The following is a 25,755-nucleotide window of genomic DNA, read 5'->3' as shown; positions in this document are numbered from 1 at the left end:
TGGAGGGGGGGGGGAAGCACTCCTCATGCATATCAATGAAACATGATGCGTCTCTAGTTCAGTTCCTTGAGAGTTCATTTCTGGTGTAAAAGCATTCTTTTAGGAGGCCACACGCCTGGAAAGCCTGCTGATGTTAATTCTACTGTTGAGATGGGATTTAATGTACAGCACCTCTCTACAATACGATCTCTGGTGGCCTGATATTAAAAACACCAATTTCTCCTCGGGATTCAAGCACTATAGCGTAGCGCAATAATTAATGATGTTTTTACACAATCTTGGTAATTTGAAGCAGCAGCTTCAACTACTGCCTGTGTGTGTGTGTGTGTGTGTGTGTGTGTGTGTGTGTGTGTGTGTGTGTGTGTGTGTGTGTGTGTGTGTGTGTGTGTGTGTGCGCGCGTGCGTTTGTGTGTGTGTGTGTGTGTGTGGGTATGTGTGTGTTTGTGTGTGTGGGTGTGTGAAAGCGCGTGTGTGTGTAAAATAGGTTAGTCTTCATTAACACCCCAACCCCTCCACACCCCTTTCCCCCCCAAGCTGTTTCCAGGGTGAGATTACTTCCCAGGATAACCCAAATAGCAGAGAGCTGTGCAAAACAAACAGGCTGGAACACCAATATGCTTTTAAAAGCAACATATTATCCACTCAACACAACATCTACGATACTCAAATGCAAAAAAAACGGGAGTACGGGATGCATCCCAAAATATCTGAAAAAATTGAATACAATGAATGAAGTGAACAATCTACCCATCATTATAATAATAATGGATTGAATTTATATAGCGCTTTTCTGGACACTCAAAGACGCTTTACAGTGAAGGGGGGACCTCACTAACCACCACTAGTGTGTAACACCCACATTAGGCTATTTTCATATTTTTCCAACTCAATAGAGAGGCAGCATGCAATTTCTGTTGTGTTTTCTGTTCCATTTAACCTGCACTTGGAAGCAATGCAAGCCTAATTACACAGTGTAATGCCAGTGCTGTCAATGTTATTTGCGGATGGGATGTTAACGTTACACATAAAGTTAGCTTGTTTTGAACAATTTCACCGTTTGTTATCTGATCTGCGGTCCGTATTCTCTCCAAAAATACAAGCACACTCAGTTGTGTGCCCGTGATACTCAGGGATATCAACACATGATATGTTAGTAGAATTGCGAATACAATCTATATCCCATCATCATCAAACTAAAAACTAAACAAGGATAAACTCTCATACAAGTCCTCTGTGCTCCTATCAATAATGTTTAGGGGGGCCACGATTAGAGTCTCGCCACCTGTTTAACCAACCCTCAAGCAACGGAAGGTGACATGGAACAGTGCTGCAAAGGAATCCAATAGAGCCTTTCTGAAACGGAGGGGTTTCCTCGCGTCCAGGGGGGCCGGGCTGGTGGGGGCGTTGAGATCAGTCAAACAACACACACTTGACATTCCACAGCGCGGCCACGGCGTCATGTTTACTCGTGATTAACGTGTGCTTAAAAGGGTCCACACATCTACACAGAGGTAACACTCCGCCTCACACAGCCCTGTCCATCACTCTGAAGAGACAGCCGCGGGCCAAGCGGAGGAGGGGCTTACCTGTTTGTAGAGCCAGCCCCTCACCACCACCGGGACGTTGAGGTTGCGTTTGATGGCATGGTCCCGCTTGCCAAAGCTGTGGACTTTCCCGGAGGCCCTGAGGTTCTGCACCTTGGGGGGGGGGGGGGTAAAGCAAACACTGTAGCGATCTCTGCCTCTAGAGGGACCTTTGTTGAGGGATTGCTAGTTTGTTTTTAAATTAACTGTTCCGGGAATTGCAGTTTAAAGCTGACTGATGATTAATATCGCTCTCTCATTCTCCTTTTCCGCAAACTGCTTCCACAAAATGAGTATTTACCAAAGATATATTTTTAAATATGTATATATACCCACCTAAAGGAACAACAATCTGAACGAATATTCAAGAATAGTCTGTTTTGTCTCTGATTTGTTTCCTTCCGTGCAGGAATTTTTCTGCACTTTTTTCCTGTTTGGCTGACAGGACTGGCTGAATGCATGCCTATGATTTCCAACTTCCTGCTTTTGATAGCATGGGTCCTTCCAGGGAAAGTTGCATATGTCACTAATCGACTAGAGTGTGGACATTTGCCAAACGACTTCTACGTTGAGCGCTGTTTATCTCAGACAAACAGGAAAGCTATTTGCTTGTACTGGCTGGCTAACAGCAGGGGTTACCTACCGTTGTAATAAGTCAAATGCATAACAAAATCCCCTTACGATATAATTTTATCATGGATGTATTACAATATCATCGGTCAAGCACACATTCTCCTAAGGATTGAGTTATTGCATAATGATTCATTGCATTTTAAATGAAACTATGGCAATCTAAACTAAAATTAAACGATATAATGAATCAAAACTAAGACTGATGAGCAGTACATATAATAAGGCTCAAACAATGACTGCCTTGAGTGGTCCAGAAACGTTTTTTTCCGCCCAATATAATTGCTCGTCTACTTGATTCAAATGCCCGGATTACCGTAATAGATTACCATACAGCAGAAATGTCCAGCCCCTGGAGAGTTTTGTAATTGAGTTCCCGTATGCTTGAAAAATAGCCAACCTTTTCCGGTCGAAGACTATTAATCAGACTGAGAAAGTGTTCTGAGTCGTATACTAGCGCATATTAAACCATGTGGGCCCCACGAACCCCGACAGTCACTCTGAGAATTATAAAAGCAGAAATCGTTCAAAGCATTCAATTTATTTTCCTAGTACGAGTACTACAATTGCTTGTGATTCTTAACTGAGTCAGATCAACCAACGGTTTGCGACACAAATCCTCATAAAGTAGGAGTTTAATTAAATGAAAGTTCAGGTCGTGGCATCATGTGACTCACCCTGGACCCCGGGGCGGTGTCCACTGCCGTCGTAGGGACACCCGTGGAGGACTGGCTGACCACACTGGGGGTCCTCTGATTGGCCAGTTGCTTGGACATGCGGGATTCTATCCTACAGGGGAGTAGTAGGGGGCAGAGCACAGCATAAAGTTCAATGAGCCCAGTGGGCAGGTAGCACAGGGACTACTTTCTTCGCACTTTCTCCTCTCTGTCAGCACAGCTCGGAAAAACTCAAATACAGTTGATGCCTGAGTTGTCAGATAGTGGCGGATGTGACTCCTTCCTGCCCCTGGCCCGCGATCCCCCAAAGAGCCCAGGGCTTTACACTTGATGAGCTGTCTGTTCCCTGCACTCCACTGGGCCTTGCTCAGACAAAGAGTTACAATCATCATAGATCATTGAACAAGATACACACAGACACAAATGGCAGGAAAAGTGCTAAAGCATGCGCGCACACACACACACACACACACACACACACACACACACACACACACACACACACACACACACACACACACACACACACACACACACACACACACAGTCTGTATAAGTATCTTCATTACAAATCACATTTCACATTGTCATCAGAATTTCTTCGAAAAATATTACCTATGTAGAAGAAATAGAACACGGAACAAAAAGTATATACATATATATTGTCATTTGCTATAGTTTTCATTTCATCTATCTATACGCTGTAAGATAGATAAGCAGGAATCAGAGCCAACTGTGGAAACCAGCATCCCGCAGTGTTGTGAGCATAGACGCTGAAGAATTAATGGAGGAAGGCAAAAAAAAAAATCGATATCTTTGTGATGCAGGACCGCGGGGATGTGCTGCAATGTGGAGCAGGAAAGGTTTAAGCAGCCAAAGTTAAGCAGAGCATTGTCGCTTCTATTGTGTTGTAGACAAAAAAACGACAGCAAAATAATACACCTCATTTGCTTAGTAGCTCACGTTATTGTCTGTCCAAAGACCCTGTTTTTTAGAAAGATGACACATTTACCCTGTACTACGTGTGTCTTTGGTTAACATGTGGAAACATTAGGAATGCATATATATAAAGGATTTGTCATGTTGATTTAATGTATATAATAGAAGTGTTTCACTTCTTCACAGCCACATAGTGAACTACGTCAACAACTCCTACTACAGCATCTCCTCGGGTTGCTCAGACAGCTTAGAAAGAAGCTGGATGAAAATGTGACCGCAGTCGGGGAGAACAATAACATGTTGACCTTGGAAGGTCAAACAGTCTGTGATGTGTGGAACGTTCCACCCATGGCATTGTGCTCAGTTAAACCTCTACATGTGTTTGCTTTTAATCACAAAAGCCACGATCCTTTTAAACCTGCAATATGTCTCGCCTTTACTGCAGTCAATCGCTGTTGTTCAAACATAGTTCGTACTATTAGGACTTTCCAGAGAAAGAGTAACTAAACCAATCCACCAATGCCTCAATAAGCATCATCTACTACTGTCGTAGAATCTTGACTGCATATTTGGTCTGCAGTGAAAAGTACAGAAACTGTGTGATGGCAATGGCCCAGGTAGTTCAATAGTATTTAGTGCTTGGATGACCCAGAAGGCCAAGGTCTTCCTGGCTTTGATGGCCTGCTTGCGACAGGATACGGTGTGTGTGACCCCTACAACAGCACTGCCATTGGAACCCTGCATTGTTGTGACGGAGTTAGGGAGGGGGGGTTAAAAGGAGCACTATCCTTCCTTCTATTTTCTGCTTTGTATTCAAGCCTAAGAAGCTAAAGACTAAAAGAGGAGGGCTGGGCTTTTGAGACGAAGAGACTAAGGCTTAAAAAGTAGAGGTTGAACTTTGCTGAGCGGGGGGGATCGCCTCTGGATTAAAGCATAGCAACGCTCTGCTCCTGAAGGCAGGCCAGTGTTTTTTGTTTGTTTGGGGGACATTGCTATGACGATAAGCGCGCTCTCTTTTTTTTTCAAAGATTTATTAGTATTGACCACCAGTGCCACTCAAACCGATCCTCTGGAGAACTGTTGTGCGAGAGAGGGGTGATGTTTTACATCAAACAGCGCCTTTCTCTCCCTTTTATTCCTCCTCTCTCCCTCCCACTCACTGACACAGTTTATCCTTTCCCCCAGCAGGTGGACCTGGGGAGTTGGGACTGGTGATATATTGTTCAAAGTGCAGCAATCAATAACCAACTCAAAGACCCCAGGACAAGGAACCTTCTGCCAATAATGGAAAAGAAGTTCAGTATCGACTCTCTACCCTCTCTGTCCTCAATTTGAAACCTTCCCTTAGGAATAAAGGAGGTCTGCACCATTACAAATTAGTCCCAGGGACTTGGGGAAACCTACTTCCCTACTTAGACCACGTGGGTCTGTCAAACGTGAACATCATGAGTGCGTGTGCAGTGCTTCAATGCTGCGTGTTTACATGGGGCGCTTCATGGATGGAGGTCGTCCCTGCAAATCATCCATGATTTAGCGTGACTCGATCACAAGCATGACCTTGACCAAGCATGTTTGAAGTAAGATTAATTATATTTTTATGAAGATTAGCAACACCAGTAGGATGTGTTACAACTTCCCTGTTGACACCCTTGCACAAGGGCATCTACCCGTTGGTAGTTGTCGGAACGAGTTGTTCCAATATAAATAGTATTTATATTCTCAAAGGGTCATACAGGTCTATTCTCACGGCTCCATATTTAATAACGACACACTGCAACGTTCAGCCCTTATAAGGGCAAGCTCAACTCAAAAACCCAAGGGGAAAAGGAGGAGCCCTTCAGAAGTTGGAAAGTAACAATACAGTGGTATAAGGCAGCGGTGAGCTGGGGTAATCATGACAGAGCTTGGCTTTTCCTCAGTAAATATAACCATTCTCACATTCTCGGTACATCTCGATCTATTCTCAGGATGTCAAGCTTAAAGAGATCAGCTGTGGCATTATGAGCCAAGAGAGCGATTATGTTACTATTGCAAGTATGCGCGTGAGTTATGCATTAACTTTTGCCCTCCGGTGGGTTCGTGGCTTGAACACACAGAGACAAGAGAGCGAGGCACAGGGTTGGACAGAAGTTTCCGTTGTGAGTGGAGATGAACCTCCGCCGTTACTGTACACATCTCCTAATCCCAGAGACGTTGGAGGTCAAATACTATGCCCTCTAAAGCTAGCTAGATTAAACAGGATCGTACACCTGTTGCTTTACATTCTGCCATAGGGTTCGGCTTTCTCAAACACAATAACAGCACATGCTGGCTTCACCTAACCACACGACCAATAACTAATGCAGACAACTGTTTTGAACCGCACGCTGTTGACTGACGGAGCAAATTATGCCTCTCTGGGCCCTTGAGACTAAGTGTACTAATTCAAATGGAATGGTGCCTATTTAAAGTCACATGCCTATTGCTGGTCAAGAAAGAAATAATAAAATAAGAATGTTGTAAATGCAGGTATTTCATGTGTAGAATCCCAACTGGAGTGAACTGAACATTGTTGGATGGGTCCTAATTACCTAAAAATCTCCTCTAATAAAATGACAACCAGAACCAACTACAACATTTTCAATAAGTTCAAATTCATCTACTATTATTATTATAGCTTTATTAACATATCATTATTCGAATAGTCAAAGTGAACAACATAAGATTCACGATCCATGCAGAGCTCTAAATAACTTAAACTAACTTATAAATCATCATTTGGACCACCATCTCTTTCTGCAAATCAATAGCCCTTTGAGTCGATCAACTAAAGCGTTGAATTAACTTAATTTTTCCAAGGCAGAGCCATGTGTCCAATTGTGGGCATTTCATTTAGGCAAGGCAACTTTATTTATATAGCACTTTTCATACACAAGGCAGACTCAAAGTGCTTCACATATAAACATTGTCATAAAATAAAATAAAATAATAGATAAGTAAAAGAAAACATATGCAAAGAAATTAGTCAAATAGAAAGTTTAAAAGGCATTTTAGCAATAAAATAGAAAATAAAGGCAAAGTTTTTAAGATTTGCCAAATTTAAGATTTGGCAGAAAGCTAAAGCAAACATAAAAGTCTTCAGTCTTGTTTTAAAGGTGCTCAGAGTTGGGGCAAGTCTTAAATCCTCAGGGAGTTTATTCCAGGTATTTGTATTTAAATAAAAAAGGCACCTATAAGCAATAGTTGGGTCATCAGCACCTAGTCTACATATTGACCTTAATGAAAACACTGGAAACTCCCATTACCAGTTAGTATGAGTACCACCATGGGTCTGTGCTACTGTGAACCAGGTGGTGAAGATCAGTCTCTCATCTCTGGCCTGTGCTTTTCCCCGTAGACCAGACACCAAACCCTTGACTCCAAACAGCCTGTATTTTCCAATGCCTCCGCTCAATAACTCCAAACCTTCACAACGGTACAGACCAGTGCCGCTTTCACCCTGAGAGGAAGACAAACTCACTCACCTGTCCTGCAGTGTGTACTCTGTGTTTTCAGGAGATATCTGACCGGTCACTGGGTGTCGGAATGATGTACTCCTCTGGTTGTGGCTGCAGTGGGGAGGGAGAGAGGAGAGAATGATAAGGAGGGGAAGATAACCTCCAAGACAAAGTGAAGTTAGTGTAGGATCACCACCATCCCCCATCACCACCACCACCACCCTCTCATCACATCCATCAATCAGAGGGGGTTTACAGTGGGCTGTTGGTGGGGAACGTTTGACCATGACCACATGTTGTGTCCATAACAACCACATCCCCTGCCAACTGCAGAACGGGTGATGATGCTGAAGCCTGGTCATGACCGAGGGCTTGTATTTCACCCAAACGGTGTGGGTCAGCACTCCTTGCCCTAACCACCCACCATCCCCTTTATTGATTTCAATTTCATGGCTCCATTCATCGCTGTAACTAGGACGTTAAAACGTGTCAGTGACGACGGGGAAACAGAGGCAGACAGGTGCCGGCTGTTGCTTTTAACATTTTATTAATGTTTATGTTTGTTCACACACTAGATAACCGTAACAGATATCGCTGTGTGTAAATCTACCGTTGGTTTTTCTGCTTCATTGACTGCGCACACATAGTCAGGTGGAACAGGCCTGCTATGCTGTTAGGACAGGTAGAGTTAGAGTTAAGAAGTTCTGGTTACTAACTATGTCTGTATTGGATATGATGAGATAATATCTGAATAAATAACATACAATGCACAAATAATCTCAATCAATACAAGGTGATTGGTTTCATCTAATTATTAATTATTTCAGATTATTCTCCCTGGTTATGATCCCTATCTTTGCCTTTCATTTGTATTGGTCTGTGTGCTATCGTGGTGAGGGGGGGTTTGTCCATGTGCTGACTACGGCTCATTACATCCTGAGGGACTGAGATGACAGAAAACAAACACAAGCATTTCTCACACTGTGCCGTGAGGTTCAGACGCCCATGAGAAATATTACAGCTCTTTGGGCAAACTAAAGAGACATGAATGACCGGCCATGCAGCCAAGATTAAACAGGGTTTAATTACACAAAGACTCATGGATATTTGCTCCCGCATGTAGGTTATTGCTACAGTAACAGTTCACAAGCATGAAGGAACGTTTATCAACCTTGCTTTGGCTGAACAATTCAAAAGCGTATAATCTTTCTTCTATATGACAGAATATCCGTAGATATCTATTCGTACTATACTGCATTGCCTACAGGGATATTGACATCATGATGAGGAAAAGAGAACCATTAATACAAGCTTCATGATAACCATTCTATACTTTGTGGAAAACCTTAGGTCTGAGTACACACACAAGTGAAATAGCGATGTGCTTGAATATCATGCAGGCTGTATTGCGCATAGTGCAATTACTATTGCCTGTCAATGACAAGCGTGAATGCAACACTTCTCATGAGGGAGAAACCTAAGGAGGGAGGGGGCAGAGAGGGAGTTGACAGTTATTTCTGGTTGTGTATTTGTCAAAATATTTTCTTCTCCCTCTCTTTACTCACTGATCTTACCTACAATACCTTTATCTATTAATTATATTATATATATATAAAGTATATTCTTCCTTTATAATCAATCTGTTAATGTTTATTCCAACATGTCAGGGATACTCTCAAGTCGCTTTTTTTTACGATGATAGCACACAGCATCATCTCAAATAAATAATTCTAATTACATTCACCCTACCCTGCTCGTGTTACATTTCATCTATGTGTGAAAAGCTGTGATTTACCAGCAGTGAACAGGATATGTTCTGCAAGATCAACATTTAAGACAGCACGGCATTCTCAGTGTCCACTGCAAACACACTTATGTGGGCTGTCCAGAGTCTGCCGGAGCAGCTTGGGAGGCCATTGGACAGTCCATTCATCTAGGACAGTTACTCTATGAAGTACAAGGGGTCATACCTCTGGTGCTGTAGCTCCTCATGCATGCCTTACTCACCCATCGTTATAGATCATTCCCTTTCATTACCCTTTTATTAACTATCATTACAAATCATTAACTTTCATTACCTAAATTATCAATGCCTTTCATTACCCTCTTTGCCATGAATTACCCATCAATGCCTTTCATTAACTTTCATTACCTTTTACTAACTATCATTACCATTCATAACCTATCATTACCTAGCCTTACCCATCCTAACCTTGCATTACCTGCAGCTCTTCCTTAGGTATTTGCGCTCACTCTTCATTCTATACTTTCCTTGCTATTTTTTATTCTTTACCGTTGAAGAGACAGCCAAGTAACGCTGAGAGAGAGTGGACCCATGTTTGCAGGATAAATACTGCAATGCAGTTTGAATCCGGCCAGAATGTTGCAGCGGTTCAACTCAGAAAACAGGCTGCTCCAAAACACAGTCACACACACTGGGGCACACACAAGCACAGACCGACTTTCCCCGGATGTACCAAGGGTATAAGATAACGACGTGTGCATAATGAATTTGAGTAAACACATAACACTCTGAAGGGCAGCCTATGTGCTTTGCTTAAAGAAGCGCTGGATGAAAGAAAGCGCTGGTGCCCTATAGCGACCCCAGGCGGCAGAGGGAGGTACTACGGCTGTAGAGCAAGGAGAAGATGAATGTATGCGTTGACATTTAGAAAAGGTGGATGCTGCATTTTAAAGGCGTCATCAGAATTGCTTCTCTACATGCAGTAGTTCACATAGAAGACAAACCACAGCACGTATGAATTAAAATAAGGACATTGAAGGACTCCGGCACGTTTACATTGCAGTATACAAACACACGCGCCCGCGCACACGCACACACACAGTCTGCAGAGCATTGTTCTGGTAATAGTGCATCATTTGCGGAGCTGCACTGGGCCCTCGGAGCCCCACAAAAGCCTCCCCTGTTAATTATGAACATGCATTCTTTTGAGGCTTTTGTTTCAGCCGCATTACTTCTGAGCTATTTGTCAAGGAATTCACCACATCCCCATTTACCGAGCAAATACCGCAGCGCCGCCGTGGCTCTGTGCATTAGCAACAGTTTACATGAGCCGTCCCGACCGGAGAAGCGCCTGGTGCTGAGGGAAGGTTCAGCCCCCCTGCCTGGGAGAAGGGGAGCCGTGATGACAGTACCAGCAGGAGAGATCCACTGCAGGGCTTATGAAATATGCATACGATCATTACAATATAGAATGACGGTTGTAAATCTTGGCTTACCGGCAATTAAAGTACAGCTCAGCGTAAAGCTATAAAAAGGATTTGCTGTATATGGAAATGATAATGTTAAATGTGATATACATATTCCACTATTTGTATCTCTCTTCAGGTTATATCTTAACCTAAAGTAAGAAACAAACTAAAGGACTAAAGATGTAAAGTCTGCTCGAGATTGGACCAGTGATAAACCAAATGCCTTAATACCATAACACAAGTAATCTGCATAGGTTCCAATATGTCAACATCCAGTGTAGCAACCCTAACATTTCAGGGGGAGGGGGGGGGGGGGCGTGTAGGGGTACTTCGCTGGCTGTACGTCATGGAGAAGCTGCAGGTCAAGTAGAGCTAGAATGGGGGCATCCTACACCGTGATGGGGCCCCAGAGAAGAGCTCCCCCCACCCTGTGGGTTTACAATGCAGTGACACTGCAGTGTAAACATGACCTGGAGGTTAAGGTGAGGGCCGAGTGAGGCTACTCCTCACATAGATCAACACAGGTGTTCAATGCACCCGAGTTTTGTTGTTGAAAAAATTATTGAAAGAAATACAACTTCCAAAAGAGGGTGAATATGAGGCTCTTAGTGGGATGGAGCTCAAACACAGGTCCAATAAACACTCCTGCAGCAACATGTAGGAGAGACGTTGGAAAAACAATTCCGATAGCTCCAACATCCATCGCCATGCCTCTTTTTCCCGCCGCCGCTGACCAGAGTCCAAAAGTCCAGTCCGTACAGAGCGTACCAACTCAAAACATAAAGCAACAGGCTCAACAGGGTGATTCCTGTTCAAATAGTGGAGTTCATTTTTAGCAACAGGGCGATGAGGGTGGCTTGACCCCCTCAGAGCCAAGCCCCAAGCAAACAACAAAAACAAAAGCAAAATAACCGCCACAAAACCTCACCCTCTGAACGCACACGCCCCCCGGCCATGCTCCGAAACAAACGGCCAGCCAAACACTTATCAACGTCGGGTCACGGTCAGGAAACTTTAGCGGAGCAGCTACTTCCTCCCCCTGTACCCGCCTGTGTGTCTCCGTTGACCTCGCTCAGCTCTAGCCCCAGAGTGAATCATCGACTTGCCGTGGGTCCGGGCGCTGGGCTGGGTGCTGCGGGGGTCCGGCGGGGCGGCGCGGGCCAGGTGTGCGTTTGCAGAAGCAGACTCTCATAGCATACCTGCCGGCATCCACGCGGAGCAGCGGTGTGGAGCGGCGGGGGGGGGCAGCAGCCGTGCACAGCAGTGGTGCAGAGCACTGAGTGGAGAGCACTGAGCTAGAGCACCGGGCGGAGGATACGCAGGACGGCCGTGGGGCTAGCGCTCCCTCTGAGGCATGTTGTCTCGTCTCCGAGGAGAGCTTTACTCCACAGCCAGAGATCAGGCCGCCTGCCATGAGAGGGCTTGGTTGCTTATCTTTCCCCCCCCCCCCCCCTTCCTCCCTTCCTGCTCTTTACCTAATTCTCTCTCTCGCCCACTCTATCCCACTCACTCTCTCCCACACACAATCTCTCTCTCTCCCACACACAATCTCTCTCTCTCCCACACACAATCTCTCTCTCTCCCACACACAATCTCTCTCTCTCCCACACACAATCTCTCCCCCCCCCCTCTCTCTCTCTCTCTCTCTCTCTCTCCTCTCTCTCTCTCTCTCTCTCTCTCTCTCTCTCTCTCTCTCTCTCTCTCTCTCTCTCTCTCTCTCTCTCTCTCTCTCTCTCTCTCTCTCTCTCTCTCTCTCTCTCCTCTCTCTCTCTCTCAGATTGTGTGTGACCCTCTCTTTTTCTCTCTCACTTCCTCTTTCTCACTATCTCTCTCTCTCTCTCTCTCTCTCTGCTTCCCTCACGACTATAAATTACTCTACCTTTAAATTAATCAAACATGGATCAGGGAAAATGGGAACAATATGTGACCGTGTGAGAGGAACTAGCACAGTTTCCGTTGAGCTGCGGGAAACCGTTCATCTTTTCATCCCATTCATTCTGCTGTTATTTTCCCAGCACGAGATATCTCTACCACTTTGCAGTGATTTTCTTTCCCATCACAATGGCTGTGTGCTGTTATTTAAAATCAAGGTGTTAGAGCATTTAAGAATGACTTCTTGTCATTCTCTTAAGAATGAGAGAATTGGTTCGGAATCAAATTCTGTAGATAATATTGGCACTGGCAGAATGAACTTTGGAAGCCTACTCTGTAAAAAAGGGAAACCAAAGATCTTGGCAGGGTATCATAGCGAATGGGTTATTATTTATAACAGCTAAATATTTGGCAATACTTTAGTCATATAGCTCTACTACCCACAGTTGACTCAACCATTAACGCTGACACTATGATAAACTGTTAACAGCCTAGAACAGAGTCACCCTCACCCTGTTATATTTGCTGTGCGGTTTACTTAGGTGAATGGAGAATTCCCGCTCATTATGCCCAAAGAACACAAAGATGACAAAGATATTGATGTAGTTGATACTTGGAGGAGTCATCTTCCCTGAATCATTGTGTGTTACAATGCTGACCCAATAGACTGCGGTGATCCTTCAGAGCGGATCTGAGAAAAAACAAGGCATAATGTACAATTAACTGGCTCATTGATCATCTAAGTCGTGCACTTCTACAGATTTGCAGAGAACACACAGTCGTTTGAGACAACCGAGCTGAAAGTGTAATCGAATTAGTTGCAGCACATTCAGAAGGAATATCAACTTGAGCTAATCATGCCATTTCCAATGCTGAAATTACTAAAGCGGTTAAGCGGAAAAGGTTTTACCTATGCCAACGGAAACCGAAAAGTGTTGGGTATTGGTATACCCCGTTATTGGCTTAAAAGTCTATCAGGAAACCATAAATGTTCATGAAAATCATCAAAAACAAATAGATAACGAGAGAACATCCACTAAGCATGACAACAGAGCATGTCAGCATATGTAAAGTGTTTGCTCAGCGATAATATCTAATGGGATAGCCTTTATTTCACAAGAACGCGTATGGATCGAATACTGTATGAGGCGACGCGAGACATACAAATTCTGCTGCTGTGCCTCACTAATCTGGGCTGGAAATTCACCACATTTACTAGATTTAAAAAAAGGCCTGTCCCATCCGCAAAGGGAAAAGCTTTCCTCAGTTCCAAGTAGGCCTACGCAAAATCGTTATATCATTACAATGTTTATACTGCAAACTTCTTTCAACATACTTCTTTCAACAATACTCATATACCTTAAATAATGGAGTACTATGTAAATATTTAGGAAAAGGATTTTAGGGTAAGATCCTTTTATGTCTTTTCCCACCATTACAATTATTCAGAGCTGGCATGAACGGGCGCCTCTGCCAAGCCGTCCAATGAGCCCATCCTTTAGTGAACAATGGCCGAGACCCTGAGCTGGGATGACATCAGACTCATGTTATTACAGCCTCGGTGAACAGCAGCTATGTCTCTCTAGCCAGGCATGAAGCCATGAGAATTTCAAATGACCAGAACAAAGCTGTGCTCCCCGCAACCCTCCCAGTGGGAGTAGGGAGCCACCCATCCCAGCAAAGGCCCTGCCATGCCCCATGGAGGGCCAACAGAAGAGGGCATCGCTGGGGGGGAGGGGGGGGGAAGCAAGGGTGGCCCATTAGCAGTCCCTACACACGTTGTTGTGACACAGCACCTTTCAATGCAGTGTCAGTATCCACGTCGAAACCTGTTCCAAGAGGGAGGCAGGCAAAACAAATCAATTCCATTGCGGTGATTGTGAAAGTGGCCCAAGTTTGGACAGGGGTGAAAGCATGGGGTGAAGAAAGATAAAATACACTCCGACCATGATTGAAGGTAATAATTGTGTCAGAATGACACTGTTCCGAACTGTAATGCAGATGTCAAGCCTGGCGATACAAATATGTTTTTTACAGACATTTTCCTTCCCGTCCAGTCAATTGGAGAAATTACCTATAATGGCCGTCTATAAAAAGAGAAAACGAAAGAAAGAGCGAGTTGAACTGATGGAAGATTAACTGCAAGACCAAGAACAGCCGGCTCAGCAGCTTCCCTTGGCAGCACAGACTGTCTTCCCTTCTCCTCGCTGCAGGCACCTTCTCCAGGGACTGCCCACCCCAGTGCTGCCCCACTCCGCCTGGTTCACAATTCACACCCATACATTTTGGCTCCCCCTTGGTTTCGTTGTGATGAAGGTGTACCAGTGGGGCCACTCCCTGTCATTTCTGGAGCCGCTGGCTACAGCAAGGAGAAGGAAGAACAATTTGGCCAGAGGGAGAACATTAAGGCAACATATGCACATCAGCACTTTCATGATCTCCACTCACGCAAAATCATCCCACACTTAGATATTTAAGTGGGGTGTGTTTGAGTCATTTATCATTGCAGCGACTTTTATCGGCCATCAAATCTGTTACCGTGACTTGCATTTATTTTTTGGAGGATATTGATTTAAACATTCGCTGGTAAAAGAAACTAAAGCATCTCATCTGTAGGTGGGCTGTATAAACCCGGCCGCTGGGCTCTGACAAATCAATGGTGGTGGAGCTTCAGGTCAATATTGAACAGCACAGATCGATCCGGCTCGTCTTATGCTGATCATTAATTCACGTGTTCCCCAAACAAAGCATTTACTGTTGCATTCAAAGAGTAATAGAGCCAAGAGGAGTTATTTATCATAGTATCCCGAGTTACTTGTTGCTTTAGGGAAATATTGTTATTGAAGGCAACATCTCAAGTTGTGTTCCTGTTTGGATAACAATGAAATTGCTAACTGGCAAACCACTGTGAAATAAATGAACAAATGATTTATGTTACATGAGTTATAAGACTTTTAGATCTGTTTGTACATACCTTGTACAAATCCTTAGAATATAGTATTTAAATTCAAACTGGGAACCCCAAAAATATAAAATATTCTGAGGAACATTCCTTAATATTATCCTTTGAAAGGATGAAAGCAACTCACTAAATGACCAATGTCTAATGAATGACTCTGGGATGTTTTGTTCCATTTATCACTATTTATAGCTTTAATTGCAATCGTGCTGCTTTAATATAGGCAGCAATGAATGTTAATACATTTAAACAAGATCAAAGACGCAATGTATAACATTTCAACTTAAGTTAAAGTTAAATACACCTGGAAATATCTGTAGTCAACATCAATGATGCTTTCAATATTCTTGCTATATGGACCCTCCCAAAACCACTCCCACATATGCCAACCACAAAGCCGAGCAATGCTAGTTTGTGCACAGTAACAGTTGCACAGCCAGTAAGAGTGGACTGCTTTAGAGTTTTAGAAATTCTGTAGTAAGTAGGTAAGTAAGTAAAAACTGGGCACAATGCAATATTGAAAAATGCACACAATTAGGTCTCACGGCCTATAGTCTTGTGTAACTTGCTTGGTCTAACACGGGGTATTTACCCATGGGAAATTTGTGGTTTGAACACTAGTGAGATGCCAATATGTTTGATGGCTTCTTTGTTAAAGTAACAAGCAATCTCGATGAAGCAGCTGTAGATCCAGCCAAAATATATCTTTTGACAACCCTAACCCCATCCTCCTGAGTAGCATCACATTTTAATATAACAGAAGTGTCTCTATGTAATGAGAAAGTTAAACTGCCATGGGAGATTTGTTTCAGCTTCAGGAGATCTTTTATTATACCTTATGGACAATAGTTTTGAACAAACTATTATATAGTTTTGTAGAATAGTCTGCATCAAAGGGAGGGACACAGGTTTTTTTTCCCCTTCTTGCAGGTCCATTTTCATTTCTTCCTGCCCGACTGATCAGCTAATCCATACTGATGCTCCGATTGGGACTAGAGGTTCAAAAGGTGCTCACCTGACTCATAAAACATAGTCCTCAGGAGTACTAAAGGGTCAGGAAGCGTGAACCAATTACGTCAAATCCTACATTCCTTCTGCAAGCTATCCAAATGACCAGATAAAAGCCATGTATAAAAATGCAATGAATACAAGAAAGACCTACAACCCATCCACAAGAAATTAATGCATACAACTTGCAACGCTTATGTATCTGGTCCAAATACAAATGTTTGCTTAGTGACAATAGTCCAATATAATGCAAAGCATATATAATGATAATTATATTGAATAACAAAAGTTGGCACTGCCTACAGTCCCTAAGATGTGTACATCTAGATGGTTGTTACAGTGTCTAAACATTGGCATTCGTGTGTTAACGCTGACCATTGCACTCCACCAGTTTTATGTTTTCCATGACTTAAGATTAAAGCTGAAATGTGCTTATTGCAGAACGTACTACAGGTCATTTTTGCTATCGTCGATGATAATTGCTAGCCTTATTTCTTTTCTCCAGCTGATACAGCCATCTTTTATAGACTAGTATACTGGCAAATAGAAAGACGCCAGACCTCGCTCTACACACACTCTGCAATTAATTAATCTTGTTCCGATCAGCTACTCAGTCTAGATCACAACCTTTAGGCAGACTGTAATTAGGACATCTGACATGATGCTGTGATCTTGCTCGGTCAGCCAGTCAAAAGCACGGCTTTATTTAGCAAGGGTAATGAGGTGATTGCTAGGGTCTTGTGTGACACCATGACGGGCGTCTTTGTTTCATCTTCCACAAAACGTGATGGTCACAGGCAGCTACACATGGCATCTCAAGCATGACAAGAGACTAATCAGACACGGCACGTACATTTATGAACACGCGAATCAAATGATTGACCTTGCCCTGTCCTTGGTTTATTTATGTCTCAACAACTGAAACAGGCGAGATGTGTGTCTCCTGCATATTTGCTGCAAGGATGCACATCTCAACCCATGGGGAAGATGAGAGCTCAGGTGGGTTGGGGCGCTGGGGGATAAGAAGACACCAATTTCAGGCATAAAGAGGGGAGGGCGTGGGAGTCAGTGGGCGAGAGACATGCTCTGGGCAGTAGAAGAGAGCGTGTGTGTCTGTGTGGTGCAGGGTTGGTTGGCAGCACGAAAAGTGGAGGAGATAGTAGGGTGGGGGTGAGGGTGGGGGCCATTTATCTCCAGCCGCACAAGATGAAGCCATCAAGAGGCTGGAGATTTAGAGTGAGCTGGCCAGGCGAAAGACAACTCCTCATAAGTCATCGGAGGGCACTGGAGCGTGATTCATTATACTCTGCAGAGACAGTTTCCCACCAGAGCATCATCACTAGGCCTACCCCTCCATCTCCATCCCACTGCAGGGGGACTAAGAGGAATAATATCCATGCATCATAATATACATAAACACGTGTTTTATTGCATTTACCCGATCAAATGTACTGTACATCTGAAGAGGACTGCTGAAGAGTGAACCGCTATACATATACTAACGGAAAAACACAAACACATGAAACAATATGCATTTGAATTTCATGTAGAGCAGCCGATCAGCTGATATCTATAGGATGAGGGAGGAGAACAAGTTCAACGTTATACCTGAGCCGTGTTTCTACACAGGGTCCTGACGCTGTTGTTTGGTGCGCTCTACGGACCAAACCAACCACAACCAGCGAAAGTGATTTGGTAGCGTGGAGCCGGCCAAACAGGAAGACATTTATTCCTACTGGGTCATCGACTTCCTGCACACACCCTTCCTCGCCCTCTGATCTCAACCTCCTCTTGGAAAACACAGGAACACAGTGGTGACAGGGCTGCAGGCCAGGGTCATGGTCTCCACACACACACACACTCACACACACATCTATCTGCTATTGCGGTGGCGGTATCCCTAGTTATGCTTGCTGAATATTGGTCATCCTGTTTGCTTGCCTGGTTCTGATTCACGACAGTCAAATTGTGTTGCAGGAACAATATCATAATTGGACCTTATTTGAATAAATTGTTCTGCTTTAGTACCTCAACTGTGAAAGATGCATTACGACAATTTCTGCATTTTAGTTTTACAATTATAGTGGAGTTTTCACCCCGGTGTCAAAAACATTTAAATCTGTGTCATGGTAATCCTTTCACGCGCATGTTAATATTCATGAAAAAACATGTCCTAGTTACGCATTTTCCCCTCTAATACGGTTATGGACTTGTGGTCAAAAAATAACAACAACAACAACAACAACAACACCTACTCTCAGGTCACACTCGCTATTTATTTATGTCAACACTAATATTACAACCTCCATAAACGTGCCAAGCACATGCGCACACACATGCACACACACATGCCCACACGCACACAATCTGGGAGAAGGTCACTGTTCATCTCATCAGCTTGAAAGTGTTTCTTTTACATTTCCCAGAGGAAAGGAGAGCAGTGGGGAGGGAGAGGAGAGGATGAGAGGGGTGAAGAAAAGAGGAGGGAGGGGAAGGGAGAGGAGAGGAAGAGAAGAGGATGAGAGGGTTTAAGAAAAGAGGAGGGAAGAGGAGTGAAAGGAGAGGAGGAAGCAGGAAGCAAACCCATTAACAGACGGCCTGTTTCTATATAACTCCATTAACTCCCAACATATGAATACCATACGAGACAGAGAACTGTCACAACATCCGCCTGGGAATGAAAGCATCACAGCGCAGCTTCAATGCATGACTCATGTAGATGGAGTCTCTGGACAGGCTGTTCTCAGCCTGACCATAGAGGGGCAGAAAAAATACCTCCTTTTACTAAACTGCTTGGCAACAGACCCAGAAATACGACACTCAGTGCTGTGACCTGTGACTCGCACATGGACACCGTAAGGTGATTGGTCCAACACCAGGCTAATAGGCATCTGCTGCTGAAAAACAATATGCAAGATTTTCATCAAAATGATAACTAGGAAAGACAATACGATTTAGAGGCATGTGTGACTGATGATGATTGGATGAAAAAATAAGAATGATAAAATTATCTGTCAATATTAATATTCTAATGGCCCAAAAGCAACACTCTACACTGTTCATGAGTCCTCTGTATAAGCCAGTGAATTGGCAGTGAACAAATGGCTTCGGCGCATCAGGACGGGGACTATATCGTTAACATGCACGACACTATCTACATCATATAGATAGTTGACAGATGTGCCAGGCTCCATCGTAACAACAAACCAATTACACGACCCGAGGTAGCAAACAAGCCATAACTCAAGAATGGCAAGACGTCCGCATTGTATTCCGACAAACAAAAAAAACCTGCAGTGTTCTCCACCCCAAGGGGAGGCGATAGACGCACAGGTTGATGGAGGCTCTTTAAGAAGAGGGGCCGTCACTTCATCTCACCCACACACAGCAGAACAGCTTACACCTGTTAAACAGCTTGGACCGCCCCCGTACCCAGCCCCCCCCCCCTCAGCCTGCATCCATTACACCGGTGAGCGGCACGCACCACGGACCCAGTGCACTTCTGTCAATCCCCCCAGGGCTATGTGTTGATTAGAAGTGCACCCTACCTGCAAGCCCCGAGGACCGCGGCCATGCAGTGACACCCCTCGGCTGCAGGGCCCACACACAGCATCCTCGGCTGTCCGTCTCCTCAGCCCGTCTAAGATAAGAATCGCTTTGGTTCGTTTGATGTGTCAATAGATCCATATGAACGAGCAGCCGGTCAGCATGTCCGCCAACCACAGGAATAAAACACAAATTCTGAATCTGCATATGTTCCAAAGTGCACGGTCCCCTCGCACAAATCGCATATGTTCACAACTAGATAATCTAGTCTGATCTCTGATCTCGCTAAATCCTGTGACATCAAAAATAAATCAAACCTCAGAAAAAGGAGGGCGGGGGAAAACACAGCCTCGGTGATCTGAATAACCTTTGAAATGCAAAGTCTGCACACATGTAATGAATTAATCATGTGATACGATTAGGTAGCCTGTTGATGGTTAGCCTGTTATCACTCATATAAACTCATAAACTCACCACAACTCATTTTGGAATGTAAACATGCATATTTTAGGACATTGCCTTTTTTTATTTCATATATATATATATATATATATATATATACTGTATATATATATATATCATATATATATTTGGTTGCATTTTTATATGACATTTATTCAATCAAAACCATGGTAAATTCCTAATGGGTCCTAGCTCATGCATCTGCACAGAGGCACGTAGTAGGTGCAGAGGTGGACTAACCCTTATCCCCCGCATGTACAAGGACATGACAAGGGAAGAGGTAAAGGGATATTATGCTGGGATGTGATCCATCAATCCTACCTCTTATGCATTCTAGAAACTGCTTATTTCCCACCAATCTGCCTATAGCCTCTGGCAGTCTAGTATCCACTCTGTGTAACCGTGACAAGCTAATTCAGCTCAGCTTCGAGCATCGATAGGTGACTTGACTTCCCATTTGGGAGACGTGCATGTGTTGTGTAATGACGACCAGCAAGGTGCAGACACACAGGACAGGAGAGCTTCTGTATGATGGCTTATCTTATCGTTTTTTGTTTTCTGTCCCTGGGAGATAGCCCAGGTCTGGTGACCAATGATATCAATAAAATCATCCAACTTTAAAATGAACTGGAAAATCACTGGCCATAGAGATGTAGAGAACCGAATGGTCGCCAAGCTCCACCAGCCTAAAGCCACAAACACTGTGTATTACAGGAGGTCTGGGCCATTGCAGAGGACTGACCCATGCACTGTGTGGATGGACAATGCCAGGGGAGCATGGCTTTATTGCATTGTGCCCGAGGCTAGGAAATGGCGCTATCCGTATCGAATGTAATCCCGGGTTGTTTTTTTGCTCTTCAATTGTATCCATGGACCATGGCGGTGATCTCACTAGTGGGTATTTAGGCCTGGAGGCAGGGGGGGGGGGGATGAATCATGTAACAATCAGATTGACCCCCCCCCCCACCCCCACACGCCCCACCTTCCTGCCCCAGCCCCCCATGTTGTGAGACAAGTCAAATCCCCTTATACTGTCATGTCAGCAACATTAGATCATGGCTGTGAAGGCCCACGCATTTGAAGCAACAACACATCTAAATGTGTGCACTTCTGCATACACATGCATGCACCACCGCTCACACACACAATGCACATCAAAGCTTGCAAATCCAAACATGCACACTTTCCACTCAAGGACAAGTACAGAGAATTTTTTAAGTGCTAATCGAATGACTTAAACTGAATCGCAAAAATATGTCATATGTGCAAGATGCTAAGGGAAAAAGACAACAGGGAGTAATTAAGTTTATATCACACAATGAATTTCAGAAGTGAAGTGAAGCAGTTCAGAGTCTCTCGCTGCTTTCTGCGGTACTGCGGTGGTGGTGGGTGTTAATGCATGAGGGCTTGTAACCATCCCTCCCTTCCATACGGTTTACTGCAGTTTGTTTACTGCAGCCCAGCATCTTAGCTTAGCTGGAAATCTATAGCATCCCCCTTCAGAGCCCTCTCGGGTACACCATGAAATTGCATGCACCGTCTCATAGCCGCAGATCAAAAACTAAAGAAGCAATTCCCTTTCCTGCTCTCCTTAGGAGCCCCTGTACTTGGTGCACTGCACTCGCTTCCTCTCAGCTTATTGGACGTTTCATTCTGCACCTCATTCTTCCCGTCCAGACGGTCCATTCTCTCTCTCTTCTCTACCCTATCCCTCGCCTTTCTCCTTTTGTGCAATGCACACTCAGACAGCTGAGTCAAGCGTGTGTAGGACCGTGCCTGTGCGTGCATGTGGATGTGTGAGCAGTGTGAGCACACGTGTGTGTATGTGTTTGCACGTTTGTGTGTGTGTGTTTACACGTGTGAGTGTGTGTTCGCGCACATGTGTGTGTGTGTGTGTGCGCGCAGCCGCGCATGCTTGCGTGCACGCGTGTGGTGTTGAGCGGACCATGTGCATGCGTGTGTCTGTGTGTGCATGCTTGCATGCATGCGTAAATGTGTGCATGCATGTGTGTGCATGCATGTGTGTGCTTTTCTGTGTGTTATCAGCTCTGTGCTGGGAGATAGCTGTGAGGGCTTAGCCTGCAGGGGCGGACCCTACCCTACAGTTGTCATTACAGTGTCCCTGAGCAGAGATGCAGCCTGAAGAGCCGAAGAGCCACACACCCGCTGTGGAGCGAGCCTCACACACACGCAACTTAACCTGACCCAGTACATCTAGCCTATTACTGCAATGCTCAACAGCAGTGATGGATACACAGAATCCCTGTTAACACTGCAATGAAAAAGACACACACACAAACACGCACAAACAGTGTTATAAAATAACAAATGCTATAAAAACTGTTACATTTTTAGCGTTGCCATTAAAAGCCCTTCCACAATAAATCAGAGTTAGTGTATTATTTTAAAATATATCCTCATGAGGACCCTAGCCAAAATTCACATCCTTCTTATACGATCAGAACAACGGAAAAAGATGAGTTTAATAAATTGCTTCCACCTGGCTGAGATGTTCACTGAGCCCCCAGTGGCAGATGGGTGGGGGGGCTCTTCAGAGGCTGTTCTTCTCCTGCACATTGTTATAGATTTTGGAGGAGAAAGCTTCACCACATCTGGCTCAAATCCCGAGACATTGGTTAGCACAAGAAAGACTTTACCAGAAGAAGAAACAACAATCCCTTCTCTGGAATGTCAGCTCCAACAGAGCAGCTGATCCTGAGAACGCCATCTCCCTAACTCAGAGTTCATGACCTTGATAGGGAGAGAATGTACTCCCTTTTCAACATTGTGAATCCTTCTGTTAGATATCATCATTATGACGTTCCCTGGAAATGAATCTTCCTGGAAGAGACATGGGAGCATTCACAGAGGTCAACTTGTGTTTTACTGTTAACCGAAAGTCCTGTTCTATCCTGGGTCTATTGCCCTCTGCACAATGTAAAGTTCCTCCTTTTTTTCCCACTGAATCGCTCCAGCACTGCATTTAGCAAGGACATGACCTCTAGAGCAGCTCAGCATACAAATGAAGAGTTGTTGGCTGTATGCCACCTGGAGCACCGTGGTGAAGGATGCAAGAGGAGAGGAAGGACATGGACAGGTCTGATTTGGTGGTCCTATAACACAAAACATTGAGCTGGGTAGAGGTGGCACTTTGGCAGACACCAATTAAGACTACTGGGCCGACAACATGCCCCAAAAGGTCCAGCTCTACGTCTTTAGAAAGCTACTTCACCAGAAATCATATCCAAAGACTAATTACAAGCGGTGTGACAACCCTCCTCACCTATAGCCACAGCTGTTACCCAGTGGTCTGGCATTAACCTATTGCTCAGGGGTAGAATTATCTGTGGCAGAGGAGGGGTTTGTCCTCTCAGCTCAGCTGGACGAAGAACCGAGCACAACATTTATGTCTACATCATAACATGAAATGTTATGATATAGACCTTTGTATCTGAATAATGTTAACAATTACCAGAGATAAGGTTGTCTCTGGTAAGATGTATGGCATTTAGACAGGCAAGCCTGAACAAGCTCTTTGAACAGACATTTCTTAATCAAAGGTGCCAGTAATAATATAAATAATGTTAAATAAAATAACCATGCCAATAAACACACAAAGGTTTTGTTCGGAAGTTGGTAAAATATTGTATTCGCCTATACTGCAGAAGCTACCATATTCATATTTCGGTTTAAGAGCAAAGCGCTTTAGCTAGTCAATAACTACTATGTCTTTCAGTGTGTGAGGAAAGTTTGAGCGGAAGCAGATGTGTTTGTCTGTGTGCGTGTGCGTGTGTGCGTGTGCGTGTGCATGTGCGTGTGCGTGTGTGTGTGTGTGTGTGTGTGCGCAGGCGTGTGCGCAGGCGCGTGCTCATCCCAGTGAGCAGCTGTTCTTGACGCTAGAGGGGTGTGGAACAGGGACATGTAAACAAGCCCATTCCAGCAGTGCTTCTGATATATTGGCTTATAATTGAAACAACGAAAGGACTAATAGAACTACGGGCCAAACCAATCGACACACACATTAAACAGTACAAAAATCTGATTGAAGTGGACAGCAAGCGGCTTTGCTGACATCGACACAGCGGCAATGAGCTGTGGTAATGAAGCTGGATCATAAGCAATCCTGCACCAATACACATCACACAGCCTCGCAGGTCTTCAGTCACAAGGTTAGCCATTCAAATAGATTGCGCTTAAGCATGACTGCAGATGAAATATACCCATTCCCTAGTCCTCTATGCTAGATCTCAGTAAGCCCTTGCCAACAAACGTCTAGCGAGAAACGACAGCTGTGATTGAGTCCAGCATGCCGCAACGTCCCCGGACCCTTGCTGTTTCTCCGGTACGGGAGCGAGGCTGCGATACACACCTGCGAGTTGCGTGGATCGCCGGGTGCCTCTTGTGAGGGGTGTGTGACGAGGAAGTGGAGGAGTGCCCTGGCTGGATCCACATGATGTTAGTTCAATCGCAGGCCTGCTTCTCTATGTGTGTGTGTCTGTGTGTGTGTGTGTGTTTGTGTGTGTGTGTGTGCACACACTCTGCTGTTACTGCCTCGGCTGCGTTTACTGCTTCTGCCTGCTGCAGCCCTCCTCTTGTGTGCAGTAGCTCTGATTCATTCAAAACACCTTTCCCGCCTCTCCTGGGCTGGGCTGCACCATTAAGCAATTCATACTGGGTGGAGGGAGCGGGGGTGGAGCCTATGGAAACACGCTTCGCCTGCACCTGATTGCGATGATGAATACCCTCCCCCCCCTTAGAAAAAGAGTGGGTCGGGCTGTAAAGGGGCGTGACCGTCAGGGAGGATAAAGGACAGAGCGTTTCTCCACTGCGGTACCTAATAGGCTCCAAAGCACTGAGGAGAATGACGGGGGGAAACGGTCTGGAGGAGGAGTTAGCTGGAGAGATGACAACACATGATATTCCAGATTGTCTTCTACCCTAACCCTTCTGCCGTTTCTATTCCTGATCCCTCCTATTCTTGCCGCTGGCATCAGTCATGTGTGTGTGTGTGTGTGTGGGGGGGGGGTGGGTGTGGGGGTGGGGGTGGGTGTGTGGGTGTGTATGCGTGCTTGAATATGTGTTTGTTTGTGTGTGTGGTGTGTGTGTGTGTGACGGAAGTTGCTGTGACGTCAAAAGCCCTCCCCTGTGCTATTGCTTCATTCTTGCTGCACTCATGCAGAAAAGGCAGAGAGAGCGAGAGAGAGAGCTTGATCGAGAGGGGTTGTGTGTGTGTGTGTGTGTGTGTGTGTGTGTGTGTGTGTGTGTGTGTGTGTGTGTGTGTGTGTGTGTGTGTGTGGTGTGTGTGTGTGTGTGTGTGTGTGGAGTCATTGGCACTTGGCAGGATAAAAAAGTAATCAGAGAATGAAGAGGATAAAGAGGGCGATAAAGAT

At 44.7% G+C, this 25,755-nt stretch overlaps 1 protein-coding gene across 19 annotated transcripts in view; it reads right to left on the bottom strand.

Annotated features, from left to right (window-relative positions):
• plekha7b (pleckstrin homology domain containing, family A member 7b) overlaps positions 1–25,755 on the bottom strand; it is a 71,532-nt gene that overhangs the window by 32,587 nt on the left and 13,190 nt on the right. For 12 of the 19 annotated variants that reach the window (XM_030378150.1, XM_030378151.1, XM_030378152.1 and 9 more), the window contains exons 4-6: positions 7,333–7,416; positions 2,891–3,002; positions 1,587–1,697 (exon numbers count right to left, since the gene is read on the bottom strand). In XM_030378150.1, coding sequence (XP_030234010.1) covers positions 1,587–1,697; positions 2,891–3,002; positions 7,333–7,416 — 307 coding nt within the window. Of the gene's footprint in view, positions 1–1,586; positions 1,698–2,890; positions 3,003–7,332; positions 7,417–10,323; positions 10,491–24,734; positions 24,963–25,755 lie in introns of those variants that run through there. The other 7 variants (XM_030378167.1, XM_030378149.1, XM_030378163.1 and 4 more) reach the window with 4 other exon arrangements.

Source organism: Gadus morhua, chromosome 14 (genome assembly GCF_902167405.1).
Source record: "Gadus morhua chromosome 14, gadMor3.0, whole genome shotgun sequence".
Classification (NCBI taxonomy): domain Eukaryota; kingdom Metazoa; phylum Chordata; class Actinopteri; order Gadiformes; family Gadidae; genus Gadus; species Gadus morhua.
The sequence above is the reverse complement of the archived record's forward strand: the minus strand, read 5'-3'. Positions and strand labels throughout refer to the sequence as shown.